Source organism: Pithys albifrons, chromosome 4, assembly GCF_047495875.1.
Source record: "Pithys albifrons albifrons isolate INPA30051 chromosome 4, PitAlb_v1, whole genome shotgun sequence".
NCBI lineage: Eukaryota > Metazoa > Chordata > Aves > Passeriformes > Thamnophilidae > Pithys > Pithys albifrons.
This window is the reverse complement of record NC_092461.1, coordinates 91898545-91922640: the sequence shown is the minus strand read 5'-3', so window position 1 is coordinate 91922640 and position 24096 is coordinate 91898545. Positions and strand designations below refer to the sequence as shown.

The following is a 24096-nucleotide window of genomic DNA, read 5'->3' as shown; positions in this document are numbered from 1 at the left end:
AAACGATTGCCTGAAATCCACAAAAAATAGGCATAATACAGGAATCCTACCAGACTCTCCCGCACCCGAACTTCTCAAACATTAACTCGAGCTTGTGGTTGGGTTTTTTTTTTAATCTCGCTAGCTCCTCTTCTGCTGGAAGGAGAAAGGCGAGCAGGTCCCGGCTCCACAAAGGCGGCCGCTCCACCCAGGGCGGGCGCGGGGGCTGCGGTGGGATGCGGGCGCATCTGCTGCGGGCGCTGCTGTCACCGCGCCCGCGGGGACCGGCACCGGAGCCGGGAACAGCCCTCCCTGCGGCCCCGCTCGTCCCTCCGCGCAACAAAGCGCCTCTCCCCGCTCCCTCCCGCCCTCCCTTGCTCGCTCCTTCCCCGCCTCCCTCACCTCCCCGCCCGCAGGTCGCCGCCACCGCTGCCTCCAGCTCCCCGCAAACCCCGCGCTGGATTCCTGACCCGCCGCAGCGCGGGCGGCGCGGCCCCGTCGTCTCCCGCGGAAACACCGCCTCTCCTACACGGGGGACCCGGCCCGGGGGACCCGGCGCCTGCAGGTGCGGCGGCGCTGCGGGAGGCGGGTGCGGGGTGTGTGTGTGTGTGTGTCCCGGGCAGCGGCGTGCGAACACCAACGGCGGCCAGGAAGGGGGTGGCAGCCCCGCCTGCACCGGACGCGGGCGGAGTTCCCGGGACGCACGTCCCTAGCGCGGCGTCTCCGTGCCCATGGCGCATCTCACACACCCTCCCGCGCCCCGGAGCGGAGCGGAGCGGGATGGGGATCTCCTCCCCGGTGCGGCGGCCGCGGACCCAGCTCGGGCTTTACCTCCGACAGCGCCCGGCGCGGCAGCGCCTGCGCACCAGCGCCCCCAGCGGGCCGGGAGCGCCGCCGGGGCCGCGCCCGCTCCGGCTCCTCAGCCGCGCCCCGTCCCGTCCCCCCCCGGCGGCGCTGCCGCTCCCGCCACCGTCCCGGGACCTGCCCCTGCCCCTGCCCCTGCCCCTGCCCCTGCCCCTGCCCCTGCTCCTGCCCCGGCACCGCCCGAGCCCTGCCGCGGCATCGCGGCCCAGCCCGCCCGGGGTGACGGGGCTCTTGTCCGCGGGCAGGGCGAGGAGTCACCCGCGGGTGCGGCGCGGGGAGCGCGGCTCGGCTCCTTCGGGCGCTGCCGCTCCCGGACCGCCGCGGTGAGCCCGGCGGCTTCCCCGCCTCCGGCGGGAGCAGGTCTGCCCGTCCCCGCCGGCGACGCTGGAAGTGCTGGCAGGCAAGGACACGCTCCAGCCTGGCGCTGCAGTTCGCGTGGGGTTTGGAGCTTCGGGCCCTCGCTCCCTCCTCTTTCTCACCCTCCTTCCCACCCTCTTGCCCTCTCTCCTCGCCTCCCTCCCGCGCCCCCGCGGTCCAGGTGGGACCGTGCCTCTCTTCCCAGAATCCTACGTGGCCCCCGTGCCATTCCAGGGACACGCTCAGGGCGCTGGGTGCTGGTTGTCCCACGGTGTGTTCCCCATCTGTCCCGGCCCGTGCGCGCAGTTCTATCCCAGGAAAGGAGGGGAAGCTTAACATGGGCCAGATTAGTTCTGTCTCAGGGTGTGCGTAATCTTGTGGTGGCGTTGATGTTTCCCCAGGGAAACTCTTGGAGAACAGTTGTTTCTTTCTGCGCTGTACTTTTGCTCCCGAGTTAAAAATAGGATCATTAGCCTGGTGATTTAAGAGTTGAATACAGACCTGAAGGCGAGGCACAAATTCCTTACATAGGCGGAACAAAAATAAAAAATATTCTGTGATGCGAAAACAATAGTTTGCAATCTTTCTGCAGTTTTCCTAGATTTATTTTTAATCACCGAAAGACTGAATATGGACCCTGAAACTGAGATAAAGAAGCAAGTAAACCCTTTTTTCTGCTATGTAAGTATTCCTTACTGAAAATTGTAACTGTTACAAAATAATTTGGGTGGAACAAACTTGTACTAAACCAAGTGTGAACGTTTGGGTTTGGGTTTTTTCTCTCTGAATCAAAATTCATAAATAGATTTGGAGTTGAACTTATTTTGCTCTCTTTGTCATGTTTGATTTGGAAGTGTGTTAAAAACCAACTTAGTAAAATTACTATTTTTAATAAAATTATGTTTCTAAATAAAGTGGAAGATGAAATTGCAGCTCCTCTTCAGAAAAGAAATCTTAATTTCTCTGGCTGTCAGGTTTATTGCTGTTGTTTTTATGCATCTTGGGGTTTTTAGAGGAAAAGAAAATAATTTGGACTGCCATTGTTCGTTTACATGCATTTAAACCTAGTCTGCTCCCATTCTGAACTGGCCCAGGCATAAACCAGCTATGTGGAAAACTTCCTAAGTGCGTGAGGCAGGCCCTAACTGATCAGAGTAACTAAGGTGGTCTGGATGCAACACTGAGGAGAACTGGCTCATCTTAGACAGATGGACTGGCTTGTTACAATGACGCTGTGCCTCTGGCTCAGAGTTGCTTGAGTGTATGAGGAAGACCTTGGATCTGTCTGTACTTATCCACACATACAGAGGAAATGTTTTGAGGTAGCTGCAGAATTCTGGAGACATCTGAAATTTTAATGTGATGTGGAGGTTGCTATTAATTCCACTGTCTTGAAGCCTCATAAAGAAAAGTTCTGGGGGCCTGCTTTAATTTGTACTCTTGTAGAACTTACCCATACTGACAGTTTGACAGTAAGTCTGTTTTGATACCAGTGATATTGTATTTCTCTTGGTTTGTGTGCAATGCAAGAGGTACTTCTCTTTGATCTAGATCTGCAAAGTCTGGTGTGCTTCTGCATTAAACTTGCAGACTCACTTCCATGGATTCAAACACAAGATGGTAAGTTTTTGATTGCATCTTTTGTCAGATTTTACAGATTTAGCAGAGAATATGGCTTTGTAATCTAGTTTTTAATGTAGTGGTCAAACATACAGTTTCAGGTATTTATAACTAGGCTTTCTGCTTTACTGTTGTGTTTACTGTGATAAAGTAGAACTTGGTTTTGTTAGTTCTGTCAGAAAATGTTGTTATAACTTTGTGTCTAGTAAAGACCATACATGAGAGTACATGGCTGTTAAATAATGCAGAATGGAATTACTTAATCTCAGATAAAAACAGTTTGTCTTTTTGAAGTTTCATGTAATTCTCTGTTCACCTGGGATAGTCTGTGGTGCTGGTGTTAATCTAACTTATTTTATAAAGTAATGAAACCTTTGCATTGTTGGGTTTTGAATCTTAAGTGTCTTTCTTCCTTGTTGGTTGATGGCTTGGTAACTTAGCTTGAAGAAGCATTGAAATCTCATGGCATTGGTAAGTGAAAGCTTTTTTACTTCCTGCTGTGTTCTATACTGGCATCTTTCTCCCCACCCTAGGGTAGTTGTTTATGAAGCAAACAAGAAAGACTTTCTCAAGACTGTGCTTTAAGACCTGTCTTGTGTTCTTTAGTGACATAACTATCTAATTCTACATAAATCAATCAATAATATGAGCAGGAGGTATGCAAAGCTGATTAATAAGCACTAGCTACAATACTAATAATCACCTATATTAAATTTTTGAGAAACCTTAAAGAATTCCAGACCTTAGAAACCTTCAAGATTTAAAATATATTTAAAAAAACTGTGCTTCTTAAAGCATGTAGAAATGTATATACTTTATATTTGTTCTTTAAAAGAGATTATCAAAAATTTATTATTTAATAAACATCTTAATTAGCTGAAGCACAGTATTTTAATAGGTTTAATATATCGTTAAACCTTCCCTGTGTTGTTATGAACTGGTCCAGTTCCAGAAGGAATGAAGGTCTAACCATGTTCACAATTGTTTTCTTTCTTTAGTTTCATGATGCACCAAAATGTATTTACAGGTTTCTGCAGAGCACTCTTTCTAGAATTTGCCTTGAAATTCATTGTCCAAGTTATACATAGTCCTTGCACCTACCTAATCTGGGAATTTTTGTTTGGACTGCAAAGGAAATTCAAGTGATTAAATATTTAGCAGTTGGATGCTGCTGAAATTAATGCCCTGAAATTACTGGATGCCCTGAAATGTTCAGAGACACTGAACTTGATTGACCTTCCTCTCTGCCTGATTTGTTGAATTGCCTAACATGAAATAACTTTGTTATTGTTTGGTTTGAATGTTTTTTGTCCATCTTTTGCCAAAAAAATCTCATAGCACATTCAAAACTAAACAGCTTAGTTTTCTCATGTCAACAAAAGCTCAAATAGTTTTCCTTAAGAAAAGTCTGTTATCATACCAAATTGATTTTTTTGTACTAACAATTTTATTTCCATTTCTGGGGTGGTTGTTTGTTTTTTCCTTTGTTTTTTTTTTTTTAGTTAAAACAGCCAGTGGCCCAGGGGATCAAGTGAAAACACCCGTAAAACTTCCTGATTATGGTAAGAATGTTCAATACCCACCTCCCCACCCTGCCCACAAAAAAAAAAGGTGCAAGAAATAAAAAAAATTGAGGTTCAATATTATAAGTGATGTCTAGGCCTTAGCAGGGCATTGGGAATTCATTTTTGTTCATTGTACTTTCCATCAGAAGTAATATTTCGTAGTAATACTTGAAACACTATTTACAAACTGTATGTTTTAAACAGAGTGAAAATAGGATTGGGGGTGTCATGTTTTATAACAACTTTTATAATAATGTTTTAGAATTTGTGATGTGGGACCATGTCTGAGCAGGGATTCAGTCGTATGTGAATTTCTTGCAGTGCAAATTGAGCCAGAGAGGCTTCATGGACAGACCTTGGAAGAACAGCTTAATACATGCAAAGATTCAGAACCTGCACTTGGTGAGGCCTTTTACTACTGTAATTGCTTGTTTGTGTGATGTTTACAGGTTAGTTTTTTAAAATGTAAAATTAGGTAATGTGTAATAAAATCTGATGGTTACACTGAGTAATCTTTTCCTTAAATGTTTCTTTTCCAACTTGCACTGATGATTTGTTTCCTAAATTGTGTTTTGGTTTTTTTTTTTAATACAGGCCTTAATTATATAATAGAATACCGATCCAGAGACAATGTTCCTTCTCTCTATGAATGCCAGCTATGCTGCTGTAAAACAGGACTGAATAGCATGTTCATGCATGTATGTGGTTCCAAGCATAGACTGGCATACCTGGTAAGTTCTTTTTGTTTGTTTGATTTAATGTAAAGATTTAAGGGGAGAATTTGCTGGTCATATTTTGATTTTTAAAAAAAAGTGTTACATAAGTTTTTGTGAAAATGTTTGTGGTTGTATTGCAACGGTGCAACTGTGATAAACAGACTTAAATTTCTTCTCATCAATAATGTGCATGCCTGTCCACTGCTTGACACTGAGTTTTTAGTTGATTCTGTTTTGGTGAACCAGTAATGCAAATAATGAAATCTATAGCTAAAATAGACTAGAAGTAGGTTTTTTACTCATTTTTGTATTATCTATAAAAACTGAATCAAGGAAGAAACTGTTGCATCTTTTAGATGCTTTAAAAGGAACATAATTATAAATGAATATGATACATGTTAGATAGAGGCTGTGACTTGTAATAAGTATTGTATATTTAGTTTCAAGGCTGGACAAGTCCTGTGAGTTCTAATGCCTGTTATATGACAATTTACAAAGCTCTTACAGTTCGTGTTAGCCCACAAATGTTCAAACACGCTATTTTTTCAGCACATTTAGAGCAATGAGGCTGTCCAGTCTTTGAATGTTTACTTGAGCATATTTGCTAGGATGAGCTTTAACAAAACTGAGAAAGCAGTATTCTGAAAGGTATTTTGATACTTACCATAAAAGTTGCCCAAAGTTTGCATTATATCCCACGTATCTTAAAGTCATAGACAGCTGAGTTCATAGAGCATTTTGAGGCAGTTCTAGAGCTAATGTTATTGGATGTAGTGTGGTGAATCTGCAGTGATGTCTTTCACAGACATCATGCTGTTTCTGGTCATTAATTCTGATGTACATGCTGAGGTTTGAGGTTCTCAGCTTTTGTATTTCTTGTTTACTTTGAACTGTTTTCCTGCAATTCTGAATCTTTTGTTAACTGCATTTCTAGTATATTCTTAAATACTATAAAAATATAATAATTCAACAAGGATAACTTGTAAGTCATGCACCTAAGATGGATTTAACTCTAGACAGTGGAAAAGGCAGGAGAGTAAATGACTGGAATTTGCTCTGCTGAAAAGGAGCTGGGGGTCCTGGTGGATAATAAGCTGAAGATAAGTAGTGTACTGTGGCATCAATGAAGGCTAACAGCAAGCTGAGCTCTATTAATGAGGGTCTAGCCAGCAGGTCAAAGGAAGTGATTATTCCTGCCCTTGATACTTGCTAGGCCATATTCAGACTATTGTGTCCAGTTTTGTGCTACTGCCGACAGAAAGCTATTGATGAGCTTGAGCAAGTCCACTGGAGAGCTGCCAAGATGGTCAGGGGGCTGAAGCACATTGGTACTGTGAGAAGTTAAGGTAATTGGCCTCGTTCAGGCTGGAGAAGAAAAAGTGTCAGAGGATCTATTAGTAGCACTCTAATACCTCAGGAGAGATTATTGAAAAGGCAGAACCAGATCCTTTATGGAGCTGCTTGGCAGGAAAATAAATTCAAACACGATTTTCCTACTTGACTAGAAATTTGTCGCTGTGGGGTCAAGCATTGGAGCAGGTTGTGCAGAGAGGTGAAGGAATCTGTTTTCAGAGATTTTTAAGACCCAAGTGGATAAACCCTTGTGCAACCAGTTCAGCAATTAGTGTTGTTTTGAGCTGAAGATTTGGCATCAGTCCCCTAAATTATTCTGTGATTCTATGCATAATCATTTTAGTAAGTTCTACTGTCTGTATGTAAATGTTGACTTATCTCCCATGGTTATTAACTGTCTAGGTCTGGAAGGAGTTGTGTGACTTAAGGATTTGTGTTTTCTAGAAACACCATTATCCTGAGATAGCAGAATCTGATGAAGTTAAGGGTAAAGGCTCTGAACTGAACAGAAAAGTTAGGCAAGTTGCATTAACAATTGAGAAGAAAGAAGGAAGAAAGCAAATAAAGGTACATTTCTCTGAAGCTTCATATTTAATAAACAAAGAAGGTAATTTCTGCTATGGTGAGAAGATTTGCTTTGGACGGTAGGAAAATCTTGCCTTTTTAACCTTTATTACAGGTGCTTTTAGTCGTTTTAGTAATTCTTCCAGGATTATTCTGGACACAATTTCCCATTGGTTGCTCCCATCATAAGTATTTCTCTTGTTTGAAATAGTACTTATGCTGAGTTTATAATAATATGATTCCAGAGTGCACAAATAATGAAAAATATATATACTAATATTTAATCCTCAGCTCCGTGTGTGTGTAAAATAACTTGTTTCATTGTTGCTTGGAAACCACCTTTGTGACTTTTCTCAATCGGTTTCTTTTTTATTAGCTCTTCGTGGCAATTTTTGGGGTAGCCATGTCAAATTTCTGATAGTACAGAGCAAAGTGTGGGAATTTGCAGGTCAATTAAGAGGTTACCAGCTGTGGGATCACAGGAACACCATAAGCTTCAATTCTTGGGGAACTGCAACCTTAGAAGCATGTTCATGTGAAGATACCTTCACACTGCTTTCTGTTGATATTCACACCACAGTAGTATTTGTAACACCCTTATCTGGGCAGGCAAAGTTACTTCTTGAGGTGTACCTTGCCACGCTGATTCATGGCAAGCTTATTGAGGTGCTCAGTGTTCTTTGTGATATACATTGAATTTTTCTCCATCAACGTCAATGTCTGTCAGCATCCTGCTTGTTAAGCAGCATTTCTTGACAAGATCCCTTGCAAATGCTATTTAATGTGCATAGATGTCTCCTTTCAAAGTGGAGTTCACAAGGTTCCTGTGTTAAATCTGAAAAGAGACCTGTGTTTCCTTCTGTGTGATACTATCACTCCTAGGCTTAAGGATAAGAACCTGCACTGATCCTACTCTTTTGATGACAAACAAGTATGGAAATATTGGAAGATCAAGTCAATGCTGTAGAAAGGAGAGATTTCAGATTGTTAAATCCTTTCTGTCTGCATACCCTTCATTTTTAATCTCTGCTTAAAAAGAAAACCAAACTGACTATTGGCAGGAACTTTTTCATTTGACCTACTTAAATTTCTTCTTGAGTTTAGACTGTTTATTTTACTTGAGATTTATGTTCAAGGATATAGAAGTAATTAGTTCCATCTATATTTTGTAGACTTTTCTGTTTTTCTAGGTAGTTTCATTACATCCATAGCAAATCCATTCTTGATTTAAGGGACTTTTAAACAGAGCATGTGCAACTTGGTTTAATTTTACTGCTGTATCTTCTGAAACCAGCTATTTGACTTTTTAAAGATCTAACAGCAATTTAATTGTGTAAATAAGTGTTCAGGTAACTGACTTACTACTTTTTGAATATCCATTAAGGGATTTACACATAGGTGTTTTATACTACTGGTTATATATTCTTTTAAAAAAATTAACTCTAATGCAATAATTTCATCTACAGAACAACTAACATATAATTGGGCTTTATTTTCAGGTTGTTACAGAAGCTCCAACAATGAGAAAGAGATGGCAAGAATGTAAGTGTACTCAGTGGGATGTAAATAGTCATTTTTCATTTGGGTAAACTCCTTTGATCTAAATCAGCTTGATTTAAGGACAAATTGAAGTATTTGGTCAGCAATTGTGTGCACTAATGTTCTAAGCTGCATTTTGTACAGGTTCTACTGAAAATCATAGAATCATAGAATCGATTGGGTTGGAAAAGACCTCCGAGATCATCGAGTCCAACCCTTGGTCCAACTCCAGTCCATTTACCAGATCATGGACTCAGTGCCATGTCCAATCTCAGTTAAAAACCTCCAGGGATGGTGAATCCACCACCTCTCTGGGCAGCCCATTTCAATGCCTGATTACTCTCTCTGGAAAGAATTTTTTTCTGATCTCCAACTTAAATTTCCCCTGGCAGAGCTTGAGCCTGTGCCCCCTTGTCCTATTGCTGAGTGCCTGGGAGAAGAGACCAACCCCCACCTGGCTAGAACTTCCCTTCAGGTAGTTCTAGACAGTGATGAGGTCACCTCTGAGCCTCCTCTTCTCCAGGCTAAACAACCCCAGCTCCCTCAGCCTCTCCCCATAGGGCTTGTGCTCCAGTCCCTTCACCAGCCTTGTTGCTCTTCTCTGGACTTGCTCCAGCACCTCAATATCCTTTCTGAACTGTGGGGCCCAGAACTGAACACAACACTCAAGGTGTGGCCTCACCAATGCAGAGTACAGGGGAAGGATCACTGCCCTGGCCCTGCTGGCCACGCTATTTTTGATACAGGACAGGATCCCATTGGCCTTCTTGGCCACCTGGGCACACTGTTAGCTCATGTTGAGCTTCCTGTCAATTAGTACCCCCAGGTCCCTCTGCCTGGCTGCTCTCCAGCCACTCTGTGCCCAGCCTGTAGCGCTGCAGGGGGTTGTTGTGGCCAAAGTGCAGGACCCGGCACTTGCCCTTGTTGAACTTCATCCCATTGGAATCAGCCCATCTCTCAAGTCTATCCAGATCCCTCTGCAGAGCCCTCCTGCCTTCCAGCAGATCAACACTCCCTCCCAGCTTGGTGTCATCAGCAAATTTGCTGATGATGGACTCAATCCCCTCATCTAAATCATCAACAAAGATGTTAAACAGGACTGGACCCAATACAGACCCCTGGGGAACACCACTAGTGACTGGCCGCCAGCTGGATGCAGCTCCGTTCACCAGCACTCTCTGGGCCCAACCCTCCAGCCAGCTCTTAATCCAGGAGAGGGTACACTTGTCCAGGCCATGGGCTACCAGCTTTTCCAGGAGTATATTATGGGAGACAGTGTCAAAGGCCTTGCTGAAGTCCAGATAGACACATCCACAGCCTTCCCCTCATCCACCAGATGGGTCACCTGATCGTAAAAAGAGATCAGGTTGGTCAGACAGGACTGCCCCTCCTAAACCCATGCTGGCTGGGTCTAATCCTTTGTCCACCCTGAAGGTGCTGTGTGATTGCACTCAGGATGAACTGCTCCATAACCCTGCCAGGCACGGAGGTCAGGCTGACAGGCCTGTAGTTGCCAGGGTCCTGCTTGCAGCCCTTTTTGTGGATTGGGGTGACATTTGCCAACTTCCAATCACCTGGGACCTCCCCAGAGAGCCAGGACTGTTGGAAGATGATGGAGAGCAGTTTGGTAAGCTCTTCTGCCAGCTCCCTCATCACCCTGGGATGGATCCCGTCTGGTCCCATAGACTTGTGAGGATTAAGAAGTTCTTTCATGCTCAGCATAACTGGAGAGGCCTGTTTTATATGGCTTTGTTCTCTCCCTCTTTTTCCCCATTCCAGTCCCCCTTGCTTGCCAGGATCCTTTACCTATGATTTCTTTTTGTCTGGTAGCTGATGTGGTCTCTGCAGTGTTGCTACTCACCAGCAGTTGGTAAACTGGGCAAAAGGACCAGGTGGAGCTCTATGTGTCTATTTGATTTGCAGTACAGAAAGCCACACAGAACTCTTAAAGCACAGCTATAGATGTCATCTGTGGAAGAAAACTTGCTGTTTTCCTAGCCATTGATACAAAATTGTAGCAATGTGGTATCTGTGAGACTTCCCCACTGAGTTTAATCTTTTAATGCTCACTGTAGTACAATGTTGTCCATATGGACAGACAGTACAATTCTGTGCCACTTCAGGAAATGGCTAAAAATTGCTACCAGACCCTCATTCTCAGACCTGGATGAAAACTAAAGATTTGAATTAAAACTAATGTACTCAATTATAATGTGTATTAATGTGTAAGTAGTACCTTAAAATAGCTCAGTAGGAGTAATGAGATGATCTAGGTTAGCAGTGTCACTCTCTGAAGAGATAAAATAGCAATTTTGAATTTGGGAAAGGGCTTTGAAATACGTTGAGACCTATCCAAACTACATTTCTTGACTGTAACCTGTTGGTTTGTGTGTCTACTTTTGCATGTGACTGTGGCATTATACATTTATAATATTTACATATTTTAAGAAATGTATGTGTGTAATTATAACCCAGGGTATAAAATATTTAAAGCTTTTTTACTAATTTGTAGTTTGTATTTAACATGCTGTCACACAATAATGCTTATAAAATGATTCTTTGCCTTTGTAACTACCATTGCACAGCAACAGAGCTAGTTCAAATTGAAGTGCAGTTTTAGAACTATCTTCTATCATCAAGATAACATCCACTATGCATGTTTGTTTAGCTTTTAATGCAGATGACAGCCCTTCAAAAGCTAAAGTTCAGCATGTGGATGCGTTGCTTAGTAATGCAGAAAAAGCAGACAGTAAAAATAAAGATGGGGAACTGCCAGACCTGGTTCAAGGTAAGAGGAAAAATTATTTTTTTAATTAATTTTTTTAACTTTCACCAATGTGTGAATTACTCTGTATATGCCTGTTTATAACTTCCACTGTTGAGTCATAGAAGGTGGATTTGCGCAGTGTGTGGATGGGCTTGGGGTCTGTGGCAGAGAAAAGAATAATCCCAGCATCTGCAAAGAAAACAGTCCTGTTTTACTGAATGTTGCTGGATACTTTAGAACAGAAACAAGACCAGATTCACAATTAGAAATGTTTACTATGCGTATTTTTGGAGAATGGGCACAGACTCTTTTTGGGCATATAAGCTGTTTTTCAATGTCAGGAAAATAATGGGAACAGCTGCATGCCAGACTGTTTAGAGAACAAGATGAATAAAAAGGAAATAATTCAATAGATTTTCTCTTTTTTTGAGTGACATCTAAAATTTTTGATTAATGCTTATTTTCTTGAAGTCAAAGCCAGAATTAAATATAAAAATCAGTGAACAGCATGTAATTGAAGAAACATCAGAGCTTGCTGCTTGGTTGTAGACTTAAAGTCAAAGGTGAGATTAGGATTCCATCCAACTGCATTACAATTGCTCTCAGAATATTTCTGATCAGAAATACAAACTTGTGGTTCATGGCTGAACCAAATCTTTGATTTTTAGGTTCAATTTTTATTTTATTTCTTCACAAGATACCTTACTTCCACCTTCAGGTTTTATTCATGTTATTTTTAAAAATATTCTAAACAAATACTACTTTTAAATTAAAAATATTAGAAAAAAACATTACTTAATATACTGTTTTTATTGTTTTAGATGAAAAGAGTGTTCAAGAGGAGAAGGGAAAATGTCAGAAAGAACAGGCAAAACCAGATGAGAAGGTTGAACCTAATAAGGCTATTGAAAGCAGCAAAGATAACTCAGAAAGGTAAAAGAAATAAAAAATCCACCACCTCTAAAACCCTTTAAAGGGTTTACTTAAAGAAAAATGTTGTAGATGGTAACTGTCTACATTGGATTAGCATAATAGTAAAATACTTGTCTTCTGAAATTTTGCCCAGCTGTAAACCTCTCCCATCAACAGACAACCTGATGCATGTAAAGTGCCCTCAGATTTTGCTCTGGATGCAGCTGGGTTTTGTATTTAACTGTGTTATCCTCAAGGTGTAATCATCATGTGCTGCGCTGCTCAAAATGTTCACAAACCTCACGGTTTATTAAAACCACCTTTCTTATGGGTTTATGTCAGATAATTAGGGTGGTATATGAACTGATTTGGGAAGGGAAAGATAATCCATAGATAGCTGTAACAATTTGGGTTCGTCTTTACAAAAAATTTCATGGAGGGGCAATAAGAAATATTGTGTTCTAAAATGGCCAAACTGTGGTTGCTGCTTGTAAGCATCTTATTAATAACAGTATTGTGAGTTCAGTTTGAACCATAAGCCTTTGTGTGAGAAGAATATTTCTAACATCAGTCATCTTTGTGTAAGACCAGGAAGCACAGGAAAGCATTTAATAAGGGATATACATGCATCAACACAGACATGAGATTTCTGTTCCAACAGTTCTTTGGTTTTGCTCTTAATTACATCTTTTGGAATTTTTTTTAACTTTAAACCAGTAATATCTCTCCTAGACATGTAGGACTAACACCTTCTGTTTGCTTACTGTTACTGAAAAGGATCAATTGAAACCAAATTCGAGTCCAGGTTTATGAATCTTTGTGTTTATTAATTTGGCTTTCAAATAACTGTAACAGCTCTGAATCTGGAATGTAAACTGATTTATGAAAACTTTAAAACCAGGGAACTAATAAAAGCTCAACTATCCACATCTGGAAGTGCTGCCGTCTATTTCTACCGGATACTGATCCTCATTGTGCAGTTCTGTACTTTAAATTTTAAGAACAGTATACTTTGGAAAATCATTTAATGTTATTCTTTTAATCTGGTTCATATAGATCCTGGGTAACTGTGAGAAGCCAGGTGTTTCAGTGAGAGACTGATTTGAAAGTTAGTTACTAAATTAGGATTTCAGCTTGTTCCTTTACTGTTTACTTTTGTGAAACTACTGAAGGATATGAACTCTGTATGTAGTTTCTTCATAGGAATAAGATCAGATTCTCATTGACAGCAAGTTGTCCCATGATGGCTCGCACTTAAAGATTCTGCAATACCTTTCTGAGAATTTCTATGACTTCTTGTATCAGTTCTGAATAAACAGTCATTAAATTATTTTATCATCATCTACTTTTACTATGCATTTGATTCCTAAGAAAGATTTCAAAGAAGAGGAAAGCTTAGGCTTGGCAGTCATAAGGTTTTGGTTAATGTAAGAAACACCCAGTCAGTCACCTTGGTTCCTGAGCTCACAAAGGAATGGAACGTATCTATAGCAGTTGTAATTGCAGAACAGCACAAATATGGCTTAATAACATTCAGCCATATATATCTTTGTGTGCCCAGTATTTGTGTGGCTACATTGTAAAATGCTTCTTTTTATAGATGAATTTTTGTAAAGGAAAGTTTGTGAAGTGCTGAAAAAATCAGACTGTAAGTAGGAGCCTTGTCTTTCTGCAATGTATACAGAAATCTTACAGCTATTACTACAATGTCAAACATTTTATTAACTTTGACTTTTAAAACTTATGTGCTAGATAATCCCACACACAAAAAAAACCCAAACCAGAAATGCATAAATAATTTTTATGATGATATTTGTGACCACTGGGATTTCTCAAAGGAAATAGTATGTGACCTTTCTTTCAGAGTGTGTCAGAACTACTATCGTAGTAGTGTGTCAGGAGTTTAAACTGATTATCAGTTATTGGCTGGCTACACATTTTTTTGATGGATCAATCAACTGAATGTTTTACTTATTTTATTTTAAGGTGCGAGACCAGTAAACAATTGCAGGAAGAAAACAAGGGAGTTGAGGTGAATATTTTTTTGTTAACGGGCTGCTCCATTGGCAATAGTTGGGAAAATAATTACTTTAATATATGTTTGGTAGTGGTGTTTGCTTATTCAAATTAATAGTATTATTGACAATAAATAACTACAAGTTACTAAGGCAAAACTATTAACAACAAGGTTTTTTCCAACTTTGTTATGAAAACTTATGTATACATTTCATAAAAGTACAAAAATTAAGAGCAACAATTTTAGAGTAACCATAATTGTTACTGTTCAATTATATTTACTGCACATAATAGATCTCTGGACCTTTTTTTTAATGTTAAACAGCAAGAACATACAGCAAATCCTGAAGAGTTCACTAGTCAGGAAGAACTTTTGGGTTATTTGGTGAGTATTAAATCTTACCTTGCCATGTAGTTTTGGAAAAAAATTAAAAATAAAATTTTGCTAAATTTTGCTAAATATGAAATGTAGGCAGTCTGGTAATCCAGCAACGTATTTTGTCAGAAGGTAGAAATCAGAATAGGATTAATGTCACTGAATTTATTATATATCTACTAATTCTCAAGTTTCTAGACATTATTTCTGCCAAAATACTGGTTTGCTGTCAGGGCAATGACTTGCATTGAAAATTATTGCATTTTTCTCAACTGCAGCTTAACTTAATTCCTTAACTACGTGCTGTTTAAAAAGAAACCAAGATGTCTATCAATGGAAATGAGGAGTCCTTCTGGACTAGGAAGGGGATCTCTCTCTCCTCAAAACCACCACAACCTTTGAAATTAAGAGTCTTTAATTATAAAATGTAGAGAAAAGCATAGCAGGTCTTCACTACAAATACATAAGCGTATAACCAAAACCAGAACAGAACAAACAGCAACACTGTAACTAAAACTTTCAAACAAATCAAGTGCTACCTCTGCCCCTTTGGAGCAGTTCTATTTACCAACAGTGGGAGGTGATGAAGACAAGCCAGGAAACTCCCTCCCAGTGCTTCCACCAGCCCAGTGAAATGGTGGCTAGGCACCCAAGCAGATGGAGGAGAATCAAAGTGTTGCTAGCACCAGTAAACCTCTCTCCTCCCACTTCCCTCAATCCTCTCCCCAGCCATCACATGGGAATCAGCCGTCCCTTTGTTCAGGCTTTAGACAGTGAACTAACTGGTAGTGAAAGAGCTGGGCCATCTCATTCTGGCTTCCACCCCTCAAACCGCTGTGTTGGTAAGAGACACAAAAAGTAAAAAATTCCATGAAAGATTTTGAAACTGTAACACATGCTTTGGTAAAATGGCTTTTTAAAATTTTTTCTCCTTTTTTTATAACTGGTCTATGATTTTCAAATGAGGAATTTGGAAAGATGTAATTCAATAACGGGAGGAAGCAGAATGAAGACAAATATCTGAGATATGCAGAAAGGAAAACAGCAATTTTTAAGAAATAAAATGCAAGTTGTGTATTTAAACCAAGCCTTCCGCAGAACCCCATAAACTACAAAAAACCTGCCTATCCCTCTGTAAAGTGGCAGAAAACAGAATTCTGTTCAGTTATTGAAAACATGTATTATGTACACATTCACAGCAGTGACCCACTCAGTAAGAGTGGAAAACCAGCAGTTGCCAGTTTTAGATGTCTATCAACAACATTTGGGTCCTGCATACAGAAGTGGTGATTTTAATAAAAGCACCAGTGACAAACTGCATGAAAATGTTTACTGGTAGTTGCTGTGACTGAGCTACTTGCATGGTAATTGAAGCACTACTGACTATCATAAATTCTTTCTTCCTAGGGAATTATTAGGAGTAAAGGTTGCACCTTGTTAATAAAACTTGAGTTAGTTTTGAGGCATATTTTTGCTTAGTATGATTGTCATCCAAGAATAAAAAAGGACTATTGGGAATGTGATTGGAACACCATTCTGTTTTGTAAAGTTGTTTTTTTTTAAAATGTTTAATATTAGCATCTACAGTTATACACTGCATTATATGTCTCTGTTGTTGTTGGATTCAAAAGGTTTCTTACATGTGGATACAAAAAAGATGCAAGTGGTCTTTTCGGACTCATTTTTTTGGCCCTGCTGTTCATACTGTAATAAGTTTTCAATAATTATCCATACTGTGCATTTTTTTAATTGTGAAAATCTGTATGCGGAGCATACTATGAAAGTAGTATGTGATGTGTCATTAAAATAATCATATTTCTTATATAATCTCATAGCAAAGACATCATTGCCCAAATGTAGTCTTCTTTTTCCACCTAGCTTATGACAATATTTTCATTAAATATACATTGTGTGAACCAGGAGATAAATACCGTTAGTGTTAAATCACAAGATAACCAGTGTTATGCTGTCACATACAAGCTTAATGCTAGGTTTTTATTACTTTTTCCATTGTTTAGAGTGCCCAGAAGGTTGGATTGTTAGGACAGACCTGCAGTTCACTTGCATTGGTCACAATGCAACAGTTTTCAGCAGGACTTTCTTAGGGCAGAGAAGGGGATGACATGTAGCCCTCTCTGTGAGGGCTATTGGGACTACAGCTTGGTCCCTTACTGAAGCTTCACAGCTTCAAGTCTGCTTTTTCCTTAGGCTTTTGGTGAAGAAGGTTAGTGTAGGGCAAGGCAGCAGGCATTTTTAAATTCAATAGCATGCTGGCTTTTTGCTACTTTCTAGAGAAATGGGTTATGACTCCATTGCCTCAGGGAATGTGTACATGTTCATTTGTATGCAGGTACCTTGGGAAGAGATCAAAATACTTATGGAAAGGCATTATCTTCTCTGTATTTCCAGACATACTCTTGGGTTGTTCCTTTCTGAAGGATTGTATTGGGTAGCTGCGGCTTTCTTCTGTTAGGATGCTCTTTCATTCCACTTCCCTACCCCCAGTTTATGGCATTAAGAATAAAAACTGTATTTGCTTTATAATTTCAGTTACATCTGACAGAACGATAGAGACAAAGAAAATGAGGTTCCTGCAGGCTCGTTGATAAATTGTGATACTTCAGTCTTTCAGAGGGGAAATGTTTTACTGCATGCTGTTTTGTTTTGGTTTTTTTTCCTAGCAAAGTTTTGAGATACTGAATGAAGATGATGCTTCATTTATCCTGAAAGTTACACAGACTCTTACAGATGCACTGGTGGAGTATCGTCAGCAGGCTGCATCAAACAAAGTAAGTGCAGACTTTGTTTTGATTTTATTCTATAAATCTGTAGGTTCCTGTGATTATGCATTTTTATTATTATAAATAAATTATTTATTATTATAAATAATGAAAGAAAATTGTTGTGGAGACTGTATTGTAAGTTTTGCCTATTAAATATGTGAATTTTTGTAGTGATGATAGGATAAAATTTTAGCTTTTCTGTTGATGAGTCTTAATAATTTTTGTTCAAAGGTGCTTGCACTTTTTTTGTTAATAGCAACTAAAAATCATCTTGTCTCATGTTTCCCCATGCTTTTTCTTACATCTAAGGTTTTCTGCTATTTATGCCCCCTTTCAATTCTAACTTAAGCTTTCCTGACACTCTTGTTCTATGTCCTGTTTTTGTTCCTGGCCTTGACTTCATGCACCACGTAATCAAGCATCTTTGATACTGACTTTCTTATGCAACTTTTGGTCCTACTCTTTGGACTGTTCTCTTTCAGGTCTCTTCTTCCACTATTAGAAATCCTCTCTGCTATTATTTTTGACTGGCTTGTCTTTACATAGGTGGTACATATGGAGGTGTTTCGAGTACTACTTTGAGGCTGCTGACATGTTGCAAAACAATCAAATTCTAACTGAAGTAATTTCTAACTTACTAGTTGTAGAAAACCAAAATGTTTTCCCACATTAGGCCTTGTTAGTATTGTAAACTGTGATCTTTCAACTGGTAGTTTTTGAACTAAACCTTTATACTATCTTTTTAGACCTGATATGTTGAGTATTAGGTTAATAAGCATCCCTTTGTTGCCTAAAACAGTTTTTCAGATGTAAAGAGGTACCATGGGCAGTGTATACACAGAAGTCCATTATCAGCCCTATGATTTCAAAGAAATACTTGATTTTTCAGATTTGGTGGCAGAAATACTAGTCTTTAATTTGGTTTGTGATCATAATAGTTCATAATTACAAGAGGTTGTCCAGATGACATTTTGAACACATCCTTTTTAATTCTTGTAGGACCTCGTAGATGTTGAATATAATGGAGAAACAACATTGGAATGCTCCACAGAACGGTCTGACCCGACGTCAGCAGATGTTAGTGATTCTGATACTGGTACTGTTGGCTTTGCAGTCTTTACTGTGCTTTGATCTTAACAGTGAACTTTGCATAAAATTGTACTCAGCCTTTTTTTCCTCCTTCTCTAAAAGCAGAGCTTAAGAGCAGAATAAAGCCAGAGTCAAGCAGCATAAATTCATGGTTTGGCATTTTTTCCCCATCCTTTATAGAGAGGGAAGACTATTAAAAAACCTTGATCCTACTTAACTGTGGGATTTGGGGAGAAATTGAGTTAGTGTCATCTCCAACTTTCTTCTGTTCAGAGGCAATTGTTTTTAAGGAGACTTTTGAAGTTTCTCTGGTGTTTTTTTCCTTTCTGTCCCAAAATTTCTTTCCTTTCTTGTTGGAGAAGATGCTTACTGCAGGTCTAGTCAAATTGAGATGTTAGTGGAAAGAAAGTTATGTTGTATAAGATGGATAATACCTGACTACTGCAGCTGCTTGGCCTCAGTACTTCTGATTAATTTTTTCAAAGAATCCTTGATTTCTCTGAGGTCAATTCCCTCTTATATAAACAAATGGCTTTTTTTCTCAAACACAGGAAGTATACTCATATGCTTGGAAAGGCAAGATAGCTATGATACTAGTGAAGTTATTTTGTATGATTTTTTTTTCCGTGTGATGTCAATTTTCTGGTTTTTCTAGGAAGTTTAGCTTTTGAAAACTTTAATTAATACAATGCTAACAACAAAAATCACACAATGACTTATAATAGATGAGATTTTAAACTTCTATTCCCTTTTTGTAAGCATAATGTAAATAGCTTTCACTTACCTCTCCACCCTTGTTTCTTCAGGATTTTCTGTAAATGGAAAGCATTCCTGACTCTTGGTTGTTTGAAAATGTAGCAGTTAGATGTGAACCTTACCAGCAATACTGCTGTGCCAGACTGGAAATGCTTGTTGTGAAAAGCCCCATTTAGAGAAACATGTAATGAAGATTTTTCAGAAACTTCTCTTACTGAGAAACAGTATTTCTCTTCTTTAAGACTATTCAAGCAGCCGATCAGCTAAGAAGTCCTTATCAGTAAATGGAGAAGATGAACCCCAGAACCCTTCAACTGGCTCCTCAGACACAGCATACGAGAACAACGTCATGACTGAATTTTTGAACAGTGTAAGAAACATGAGTGTTGAGGAAGTTACTGCTACTCTACACAAAATAGCAGCAGCAAATCCAGCTTTCAGAGGTAATTCACAAATGCATGCATACCCACACATGTACATAAAATATACATATTTTGTTAGCTCTGGGACATAACAGGGTCTTCTATACGTCAAAGAACTTCGAGGTATTAAGGAGGGCTAAGAGACTTCATTTTTCCACCCTTTAATTTTTGCAGGTTCCAGTTTAGGAATGGTTATTCCAAATGGCTGCCTTCCCATAAAGTCATTAATAATTTCCAGATTTTTTGAAAACTCTATCCTCATTTGGGCATAGTAGCAATTACATGGTGAGAGACAGTAAACTAAACCCAAGCATGTTGTTACTAGAAAAAAGCAGAATAATTTGTCTGTGCTATAAGTAGAGAAATGCTGGTGTTGTGAATAGCAACAGCAAAGAAATTTTTACTTACTGGTTCCTGAAGTGTGTTTAGAATCACAAAATTTAAAAAGAAAAAACAGTGGAGATGAGTACATGCTAGGAAGCTTAACATACACTTTGCCTGAGTGCTGACTGTGGAAGGAACTGGAGAGACTGCAGTCCGTGCCATAACTGCTCACAGGGCATGTGTGTGCACACAACTCAGCACAGTACCTGTTTGGAATGGAAGTTTTGGAACAAACTGACAACATAAACCCATGGAAGTAGTAAACTGCTAGAACTCTTCTCCTCCAGATCAAAATGGTTAAGATACTGGTGATAATGACTTCTCCCATAAAGCTTTCTTCGTAACCTGAGAATTTGCAGGTGGCAAACGTGGTTCTCTCTTGTAGATTTGTTTATTTTTAAGGGTTTTTTGTGTGTTGAACAGAGCTGATTGCTCACTCTCCCCCATCACTCCTCTGCAGCTGCACGGGGAAGAGACCAGGAGGAACAAAAGTGAGAAAACTCATAGGTCGTGATAACAGTCATGATAACAGTTTAAGAAAGGGAAGAGGTCATAGGAAACAAGTGATGCAAAGACAGTAAGTCAGCACTTCCCACAGGCACACTGATGCCCAGCCAGTCTCTGACCAACAGCCACCATGGGGTCCAAGCCAACCCTCTTGCCTCCCCAGGTTTTGTTGCTGAGTATGATGCATAGAATCCCTTTGGCCAGTTTGGGTCAGAGTCCAAGCTGTCCCCTTACTAGCCTTTTCCCAATTCCCAGACAAATCACTGGAGAAGCGCAGAGATGGAAAAAAGAAACCCTTGATGTTGTAGAAGTACCCTTTGCAATAGTCAAGGCAGGGGTATGTTATCAACACTGTTCTGGCCACAAAATAGTGTAGGTTGACCTGAAAAAATTTCAAAAGCTCCTCATCAGATCTTTGAAAGTACCAACTTGTCAGTCAGAATATGTTGAATACAGGAAATTAAGGAAAGAATGAAAATAAAGATGGAAGAAGTACTTTTGCTGTTGTATAAACTCATGCTTTGCCTGTATCTGACACAGACTAAAGGCTTTCTCTTATTTCAGATAAAGGACTTTGCTGCTGCAAAAGGTTTAGAGACAGCGATAAAACATGGGAATATCTTCCATACAAGCAGATGCAATAGAGAGCTAAGACTCTTTTTGGCCTGGAAAGGAGATGACTAAGATGTTGCAACAGATTTGTAAAAACATGAGTGGATAGAGATGACAGACAGGATTCTGTAGCAGTAGGTCGTGGTGGCCAAAATAACAAAGAGGGCACAGTTCACAGGTGTCACACACAAGATAGTTTGTTAAATCACTCCATGAAGAAAGGAAAAAGAAAAAAATAGGTAAAGGTAAAAGCTAACTCTAACTCCAAATTACACAATATATATTGTAAAATCCCACCCATAGCTAAGTTCTGTAAGTTGTATCACAGTGTCTGTAAACTCCATTACAGCTTCTAATTGGATATGACTTTCTGCACAGATGTTGTCTTTACTGTAAGAAACCTAACATTCCTTTCTCATAGGCAGCTTGTTCTAAAACTTCCTTATCTCATTTTTGTTTTTGCTAGCTTGCTAGTTTTTCTCACAGAACTAATTATCAGCTAGTAGGCCTTAGAATCTGTTTGCAGCTCCAAAACTTTTTCTAACTCAAAAACTTTATCCTTACAGGATTCTGTTCTTTCCTACATAAACTTGGAGTAGTGTGGGAGTCCAAAATGGACAAAAAGAGATGGTTCTTAATACAGTAGTAGGTGGGTGGGCACTCCTAGCAAAAGGATACTGTGGATATAAAAATGTTACATGTTTCCTTGTCTCTGCCCCCTGGCCCAGACTGGGCAGCTGTTTGGCAGAGCACAACGGAAAAGTTTACCACATCAGACTGTCCTCAGAAAGTTTCCTGAGTGGAAGATGAGCTGAGGAAAACAGGGATTCCCACACCCCACCAAGCCTCAGGCACACTTGCCCTGCTTTTATTCTTCCCTTAGTGTTTGGTTATGTGTGTTGAATGTTTATTATTGCCACTTAAACATCCCCACCTTTCTTCTACTTCTCCCCTCAGTCTCCTGAAGTCATGGGCATTAGTTTCATCAAAGCAACATGGCCTTCTTGCTTGTGTTCAGACACGGACACTAACTTACTGTTACAGTGATAAAATCAGTGATAAAACCAAGTTGTGGTTTCCTGATTATCAGCTGCAGATCTTTCAAACTTGGGGCAGAGGGGCAAGACAGACTTTAACTGAGCCAGTACAGCTCTTCACAGCAATCTACTGTTACAGTTTCCAGGCACATTCTGATTGCTAACAGTTACGGTATTCTTCATTTAATAAGGAAAGATCCAAACTCACCTCAGCATCCAAGTGTTTCAGTATAAATTGTGTTTTAAAGTTTTATGATAAAATTGCTTACTTTCTGGTTTTGTTTGTTTTTTTGCCTTTGACTAAGGAATTGATATTCCGAATGTTATAAGGATCCTGGCTGAAAGTGGAACTTTGAGGAGAGCACGCAATGGCAGCACACAGTGACATGGTGCTTAACAGAGCTAATACAGCAATGCTGACTTTCTGTAAGTATGTTGTTTTACTTAATACGAGCTCAACAGAGTTGATTGTGTTATGTTTAGGTTTTGTAAAGTGTTAATTAAATGAATAACTTGGGTTTGAGATTCTTGTTATTCATTTCTCCATCTGGCTGAAATTTCTATATTATGAAAAGGTTGTAAAGCTCATGTGCTTTCTTTCCATGTAAAACATACTTTTAAACCAGGAAACTTGTGTTTTAAATATCATTAAATATATTATGTACCTTATTATTGATTCTTTCACAAAAAGTTATCAGTAGAATGAACTACTGCAGTCAGCAGTACCAATTAATCCTACAACAAATGCTTGGAAGTTATTCCCTGTGACTGCTGAGCCTCAAAATCTTTTGCAATCAAAACCCCTCTCCCCTATAAGGGTTGTTAATAGGTCTCCACAGTTTTTTAAAATAAAGATTAAAAATAATAATAAAAAGTCAGTGCTGTCAGTCTAGTTCCAAGTTGAGAAGTGCCTGGATTATAGCCAATTTAAGCAGCCTAGATAAGGCCTGGAAGCTTTAACAAAGTCAGTAGAAGTTGGCTATGCTTGCAAATTTAGGCATATGTCCCAAGAGATCTAACTAGACTCTGGTTAAACCACAGGCACTGATGTGGTAGCAAAAGTATCTTTTGTCTTCTCTTATACCACCAGTATGAGAATGAAATGAAAGCTGGCTTATACTGCCCTTCAGGCTCTTTTAACATGAGCTTTTCCCCAAATAAAGTACTAGTGATTTTGACTGAATGTAAAGGTCTATACAGTAATGACTTCTACTTTTGTAGAGTGGTGAAAAAAAGTTTTGGATGGTTGTAAAGTAGTGTGCTTTGGAAAAAATATTTTTCTCAACCTAAATTGTGTAATTAAAATTTGCTTCCTGCTTGTGATGTTGGGCAGCATTCAGTGGTTCTAATTAAAGCTCTTCAGCTTTGCAGCCAAATGCTGGTATAATACAGACATGCTGGGGCCAGATGGTAAATGAACCTTTTAATGTTAACTTTCAGTTTTTTGGAGGTCTGGATGGAATTGAGAATCCTCATCCTGATGGTTTCACATCTTTATGCCATGGAATGCAAGGTGCAATGCAACTAAGGTAACAAAGAAAGCAGCAACAAAATTTATTAGTTTTATTCTGTGAACGGACACAGGAAGGAAAACTGTTCACTGACAAAGAAATTAAAGCACAAAACACTGTTTTAAAGAAACTGTGAAGAATTTCTGGAATGCAACTAAATCTGTTCTTGTCAGAAGCAGAGATGGAACCAGAGTTCTTACAGTTCATTTACTTTCTATATCTAGGGACAGTGTTAATACCTGCTTAATGAAGGTGAACTTGATCCGTAAAAATGCTGAAAATAAAAATAGAAACATCTTTTTTGTTTGTTTTCAAAGTGCAGAATATTCTATGAACTAAAATAATAAAATTGGAATGTTCAGCTGTT

The 24096-nt window shown here is 39.5% G+C and overlaps 2 protein-coding genes across 5 annotated transcripts in view; one reads left to right on the top strand and one right to left on the bottom strand.

Annotated features, from left to right (window-relative positions):
* Positions 1 to 959, bottom strand: part of MSANTD3 (Myb/SANT DNA binding domain containing 3) — a 9801-nt gene extending 8842 nt beyond the window's left edge. For 3 of the 4 annotated variants that reach the window (XM_071554973.1, XM_071554976.1, XM_071554974.1), the window contains exon 1: positions 51 to 328. The gene's annotated coding sequence lies outside the window, so the exon portion shown is untranslated. Of the gene's footprint in view, positions 1 to 50; positions 329 to 381 lie in introns of those variants that run through there. The other variant, XM_071554975.1, reaches the window with a different exon arrangement.
* LOC139671440 (uncharacterized) overlaps positions 1 to 24096 on the top strand; it is a 25113-nt gene extending 1017 nt beyond the window's left edge. The window contains exons 2-19 of the mRNA XM_071554268.1: positions 125 to 544; positions 1793 to 1881; positions 2752 to 2820; positions 3261 to 3291; positions 4323 to 4382; positions 4707 to 4787; positions 4980 to 5116; positions 6899 to 7021; positions 8518 to 8560; positions 11226 to 11345; positions 12146 to 12257; positions 14223 to 14268; positions 14578 to 14637; positions 17310 to 17417; positions 18411 to 18507; positions 19499 to 19699; positions 22524 to 22644; positions 23659 to 24096. Coding sequence (XP_071410369.1) covers positions 125 to 544; positions 1793 to 1881; positions 2752 to 2820; positions 3261 to 3291; positions 4323 to 4382; positions 4707 to 4787; positions 4980 to 5116; positions 6899 to 7021; positions 8518 to 8560; positions 11226 to 11345; positions 12146 to 12257; positions 14223 to 14268; positions 14578 to 14637; positions 17310 to 17417; positions 18411 to 18507; positions 19499 to 19699; positions 22524 to 22603 — 1877 coding nt within the window. The 3' untranslated portion in view covers positions 22604 to 22644; positions 23659 to 24096. The remainder of the gene's footprint in view (positions 1 to 124; positions 545 to 1792; positions 1882 to 2751; positions 2821 to 3260; positions 3292 to 4322; positions 4383 to 4706; positions 4788 to 4979; positions 5117 to 6898; positions 7022 to 8517; positions 8561 to 11225; positions 11346 to 12145; positions 12258 to 14222; positions 14269 to 14577; positions 14638 to 17309; positions 17418 to 18410; positions 18508 to 19498; positions 19700 to 22523; positions 22645 to 23658) is intronic.